Consider the following 6310-nt stretch of genomic DNA (forward strand, 5'->3'; position numbering starts at 1 on the left):
GATATAATGCTTATTTGATATCAATAAAGTTGCCACGATGGCTTTCTAAGAAAATAAAACTAAAGAAAAAAGTCGAAGGAATCTCTGTGCTTGGAAGCAAAGTTGGTTTAGTAGAGTACTTAAGGCTGAAACCAAAAAGCCCGGGAAGAGCAAGCAGTAGTCCGTTTCAAGCACCAACGGCGACAACGCACGCTAGCTATAAATTCGAGGAGAAACCGCTCTCCGCTCCAATCCCCCAACCGGCTGCTCCAATGGCAACCTCCCGCCTCCTCCTCCTCCTCCTCCTCGTTTGCCTCGCCGCCTCCGCCGCGGCGGACGCCGGAGAAAACAGCCTCCGGCTGCCCCGCGACGCGAGCTTCCCGGCGGCGCAGGCGGAGCGGCTCATCCGCGCGCTCAACCTCCTGCCCAAGGAGGCCGGGCCGGGCGGCGCCGGGGGTGACGATGCCCCTAGCGTGGCGCCCGGGGAGCTCCTGGAGCGGCGGGTGAGGCTGCCCGGCCTGCCCCAGGGGGTCGGGGACCTCGGCCACCACGCCGGATACTTCCGCCTGCCACACACTCACGACGCCAGGTGAGGACGGCATTGCCCGTTGGCACCCAGCGATTAAAATTCCAAGATTTGCAAGGGCAGTCCAGTGCTCCAATCTTAGCAAAAAGAGGCGGCTTTGTCCTCTTTACTTTCTACCTCTGCGTGTCGACGTAGATGATGTAAAGAATAAGCATTAGCATTGAAATAATTGAAACTTTGTAATCGAGTGTTTGTGTGTTTGGTCACGCTGCAGGATGTTCTACTTCTTCTTCGAATCGAGGGGCAAGAAGGAGGACCCCGTCGTGATCTGGCTCACCGGAGGGCCCGGTTGCAGCAGTGAGTTGGCCGTCTTCTACGAGAACGGGCCCTTTACCATTGCAAACAACATGTCCCTTGTTTGGAACCAATTCGGTTGGGACACGGTGAGTAAAGATATCATACGTGCAATTTGGTCCCTGTTTCGTCAAGGAACCGAACTCACTACGTAACCAAACAAACTGATTATTCCATTGTTGCTCGCAATCAATTTGTCGGAACCAAATTTGGTGAAGATTTGGAAAGAAAGAAACAGTAGAACGTTCCAAAATGTTGAATGCGATGTTGTGCAGGTTGCGGAGCGGATCAAGCAGCATTTTGAGCTTTTCCGAAGCGCTCTGCTTGGTTGATTCTGGTTTGTCTCGCATAGTGGTTCGGGGGTCTGTCCTTAGCTTTGCAGTGGTGACCCCGTCGCTGTAACGGCGACACTTTGTAGTCCCCCTGCTTCTTGCCCTAGGGCTCTTTGTTTTTGTCCTGGACTTTTTTCCTTCTCTAATAAAATCGGCAAAGCTCATGCCGTCTTTTCGAGAAAAAAAATTGGTGTAAGATGACATGCCTAAACTTTTAAACCTATGTTGACTAGTGTAGCAATAGTCAAGCCATTAGTGGCAATAAGGTCAATTTTAAGCCTCTGTTAAAGCCAGTAGGTTTTGTTAAAAAGAGAAAAAGAACCTTCTTTTGCCCAGAAATCAGAATCTTCATATCTGTTATCTATTTACTATCTTTAGGTAACTGTTACAGCCAACTCACCGTGTTTGCTACTTTTTCATCTGTTGTGAGTTCATGAACACCTTACCGACCAACTTGCCTTAGTTCCATGGTATTACTTAGTTACAAGTGCAGTAGCAGCATGTCTTCTTACTATAGTACGGCAGCCTGATTATTCAGAGAGCTGTTTCTCCATCTTCTAAAGGAATCATTCACTAAATTCCTTATGGTTATCAGCAGTGCTCATTGCTGCAGTCAGCTCTCACTTTATGTTGACATACTATTGATCATGTCAATTACATCGCTATAGGTTCACTTCATCACTTGCTTCATCCATTTCTGATATGACTTGATGTCTGCAGATCTCAAACATCATATTTGTTGATCAACCCACTGGAACTGGCTTTAGCTACAGCTCTGATGATCGTGATACTCGTCACGATGAGACTGGTGTCAGCAATGACTTATATGACTTTCTCCAGGTACTGCTTTTGTATCGGTTCCCTGTAGCTGATGCGCTTTCTTTCTCTTAATTCATCAAGTCCATGTGATGTGTGATTACACTATAGAAGTATGGTAGATTCATTCATGAAGAGTGGAAGAGTTCACATTTGGAGACTAAAATGTTATCTAGCGTAAGAAAATCAAAACCTATATATATATATATATTATTGAATACAGTAGGGAACTCCGCTCTTAATAGTTTCAGAACATAATGCTCATACACGGTTATAATTACTAAGGCACTAACAGTAGGGGCTCATTTATACTCCTAATTACTTTTCCTCTTCAACCTGTCCATTGTGTGGATTGGTGCTCTTAGATACTAGCAGGACTCAAGAGTTTTTGGAGATCAATATTATTGCTATAAATTGCATGAATGTATGGTTGCCTGGTAATTTAGGTATTTTGCTTCTTGGATCTTGTAGTAGGTCAAGATGCTCATGTGAACAAAATTGGGTTCCCCTGTTACATTTAAACAGTTCAACTTGGAACTGGGAACTTATTTGCATAAAAGGATAAAGGATTATATAGCAAATTTGACCGGATAGCTTCATTAGTAAGTAAAAGATTACTGATCACCTGTGCTCTTGTGAGCTAAAAAAATAGGCCTCAAATCGAACCAAATGGAAGAGAAGGTTTCCTGTAGCAGGTTTGTATATTGGGCCATCGGTCTAGGGCTTATTTGTGTTGAGTTGTTGGCTTGAGTAAACCAGAGTTGGCATGTGTCCTGATTAATTGTTCTGAACTTCATTTCAGGTGTTCTTTAAGAAGCACCCAGAATTTGCAACGAATGACTTCTATATAACTGGAGAATCTTATGCTGGGCACTACATTCCAGCATTTGCAAGCCGAGTTAACCAAGGAAACAAAGCAAACGAGGGCATTCACATAAACTTAAAGGTGTGATCATTTCCCTGTTTGCTTCAAGTTTGCAACCCATTCTCAGTTGCCTCTTTGTTAACATGAATCTTATCTGTTATTCTTCTAGGGTTTCGCAACCGGTAATGGTCTCACGGATCCAGAAATCCAATACAAGGCCTACACAGACTATGCATTGGAAATGAACCTTATCCAGAAATCCGACTATGAAAGGATCAACAAGTTCATCCCACCATGCGAATTTGCAATAAAAATGTGTGGTGAGTACTATGTAGAAAACTTTGAGCACATACTTTCTTTTCTAGTAATTTCTTACTAAAAGTTTCTTAGACTGTCACATGTTGAGGTTTACTCCATATAGAAAGAATTCATACTACCCCCTACTAATGTTTCAGGTACCAATGGGAAAGCATCTTGCATGTCAGCTTATATGGTCTGCAATTCTATTTTCAACTCTATCATGGAGCTTGTTGGGACAAAGAATGTAAGTAAGAAATGTAATATTAACCAACTGTTGCAGTTGACTTAAGTGGAAAAGTTTTGCATATTAATGACCTCTTTACAGTACTACGATGTTAGGAAGGAGTGCGAAGGAAATCTTTGCTATGACTTCTCAAACTTGGAGAAGTTCCTTGGTGATAAAGCGGTCAAAGAGGAACTTGGAGTTGGTGGCATTGAGTTCGTCTCGTGCAGCACTTCGGTTTATGAAGCAATGCTCACAGATTGGATGAGGAATTTGGAAGTCGGCATCCCTGCTCTACTTGAGGATGGGATTAATGTGCTTATATATGCTGGGGAGTATGATCTTATATGCAATTGGCTTGGTAAGGATATGATGCGCTCCATAATTTATTATCTTGCAGTCTTTCATCTTTTGTTTCATCATAAATATGGAAATGCCTTCCATGTAAGTAGCTGCACGTAGATCAATAATTTGTCAACCATATGCTAACTTTGTAATTTTGGCGGATGCTCCAATTTAATTAATGTGGAATGGCATGACTCATATCACTGGCAGTAAATTCAAATTTATAACTGTAGCACTAGCATCCACTTGGTCTGGTGGTTGTCCCCAGCTACATTACTTACTTTTGCCACTCTGCTCCCATCACCACCTTTTGAGGACATAATAAGCGCACTCGGTGCATCGATCTGTCAATTATTTTCTATCTGCCTGTTTATATATGATTTCTATATTGCCATATTCATAAGAAGAAAGGAAGGTCTGAAAGGAGAAGACATAGTGATCAAATATAACTTTGTGAAATTATTACTATTGCAGATAGATATCGGCCATCTAGATTCTAGAACTCTCAGTTGTGCAGTTTTCAAAATAATGGAAACCAATGATATCAAATTGGTTCACTTGTCCATTCGAAAAAAAAGGTTCACTGGTCAATTTTTATTCTAAGAAGTCCTTTCTGAAATTCCCCCCGGGGGGGGGGGGGGGGCAATGTAACATTTTTGTTGTTGTTGTTCTGAGACCAAAAAGACATGCTAACATTGGATCCACATCTTGCCTTTGGAAAAGGTACAAAATATTAAGGCATGGCAATTTAACTGCAAGTTGCAATCTTCAGTTATTGAGGAGCTTTATCAATATTAATCTGACATGCATCCTAATTAAAAGTACCTTCTATCGTTAGCTTTATGTTTTTCATTGTCTTCATGTGCATTATCAGGTTCCTTAATAGTTTTGCAGTTAAGATATCAAGTGTGAAATTTGAAATTGTTTGTGTTTGAGCAGGAAACTCGAGGTGGGTTCACTCGATGGACTGGTCTGGCCAGAAAGACTTTGTATCCTCTGGTGAGACATCCTTTGTAGTAGACGGTACCGAAGCTGGAGTTTTGAAGAGCCACGGACCACTAAGCTTCCTCAAGGTTGTAATCTAACACTCTTTGCACTTTACCTTGTTGTCTACTACTCCATTCTTTCTCCAAAAGGAGATGCTTCATGTGTCAAACTTGGGACAAATTTAAGACTGGTTCCACTAAGAATGTAGGTGTACTTGACAAAATGTGCCTAGATAACCTAGTGAAAGTCTTATCATAACTACATACTAGCATGAAAGGACCACTCAACCTGACTGTCTAATGCTTTAGAATCCTTTCATACCTATGGAACAACAATGAAGAAAAGCAAGTGTAGGTATATGGCAAGACAAACAAACTCACAAGGAATATGTATGTTTTTCTATGCAAATGCAGGTTCACAATGCTGGTCACATGGTTCCAATGGACCAGCCGAAAGCTTCCCTGGAAATGCTGAGGAGATTCACTCAAGGAAAACTAAAGGAATCGCGTCACGAATCAACGATTTTTAAGGCTATGATATGATTTACATGACCGGAATTGCTTACTGGGTAGCTTGAGGTGCCGTTTCACGGAGTATCTGGAGCCTCTCCTTTTCCTTTTACCCTCCTTTTTCACGGTGTGAGCTGAATGTAGTCCTCATAATAACGTTGGCCCAGCAATGTAACTGCAGTTGAACTCATCACTCATGTATGCTGTTAAGGAAAAATCAAATACACGAAGAGGACAATGTTCAAAGGCCTTTTCTGCTCTTGTTAAGCATCTCATACTTTGTGAAATCCTCTTGGCAGTTTCCTGTCTCGTCCTCTTGTCAATTTGCTGTCTGATCCGCACGGTCACTGCCTGTCGTGGTCGGACTGGCTGGTGCTGCAGGCGCCCGTGCTCAAGCGCTACCCGGCCCGCCTGCCGGCCACCTCCTGCACCTGCTTCTTCGGCCTCCCCCAGTTCCTCGCCATCGCCGCCTTCGTCGAGCGCGACGCCGCCGCGTGGGCGATCCACTCCGGCTCCGAGCTCTTCACCATCCTATACGCGGTGAGTGATCGAGCTCTTCACCATCGGCGCATGATCATCGCGGGGCTGTACCTGGTGCTGTGGGGCAATAGTGAGGAGAGGTCGCTCGCAGCTAAAGAAGCCGCCATTTGTGATGAGCCAGCTGCTTCTTGCCTGAAGCAGCCGCTGCTGCCGGCGGCAGCCTCAGAGGCAGCGGCGGACCCAGGATTTAGCGATTGAGTATTCAGTATTAAAAAAAATATTCAATCCAAAATACGAGAAGTCCATAGTAGCGTAAATTTTAAAGTATAAATTGTTCATAGTAGAGAAGTTTCAACTAATTAAAAGAAATTACAAAGTATTTAAACAAAATTACAATTTAACTTTGTGTTCCTTTATGACTTGGAAGCGTTTAATGATGTCACTATCCTTAACTTGCACAAAAAATTTACGCTCAACTGCTGATTGCCGAACTGGGCAGTCACAACATAAAGATCATAAATACCTGATATTTGTTGCTATGTGGGCTCTTTTCAGTTAGGAAAAAATACAAACCCCCCCTAAAGTCACTTGGAT

The 6310-nt window shown here is 43.1% G+C and overlaps 1 protein-coding gene across 1 annotated transcript; it reads left to right on the forward strand.

Annotated features, from left to right (window-relative positions):
- The first annotated feature begins 187 nt into the window (after positions 1 to 187).
- On the forward strand, positions 188 to 5486 carry LOC133922845 (serine carboxypeptidase 3-like). Its single transcript, XM_062368354.1, has 9 exons — positions 188 to 568; positions 780 to 948; positions 1912 to 2031; positions 2810 to 2953; positions 3042 to 3192; positions 3328 to 3416; positions 3498 to 3756; positions 4680 to 4813; positions 5141 to 5486. Exons 1-9 carry the CDS (start codon positions 252 to 254, stop codon positions 5267 to 5269), a joined length of 1512 nt encoding a protein of 503 aa, XP_062224338.1. The 5' UTR covers positions 188 to 251; the 3' UTR covers positions 5270 to 5486.
- The last annotated feature ends 824 nt before the right edge of the window (positions 5487 to 6310 follow it).

The sequence above is a fragment of the Phragmites australis genome, chromosome 6, assembly GCF_958298935.1.
Source record: "Phragmites australis chromosome 6, lpPhrAust1.1, whole genome shotgun sequence".
Classification (NCBI taxonomy): domain Eukaryota; kingdom Viridiplantae; phylum Streptophyta; class Magnoliopsida; order Poales; family Poaceae; genus Phragmites; species Phragmites australis.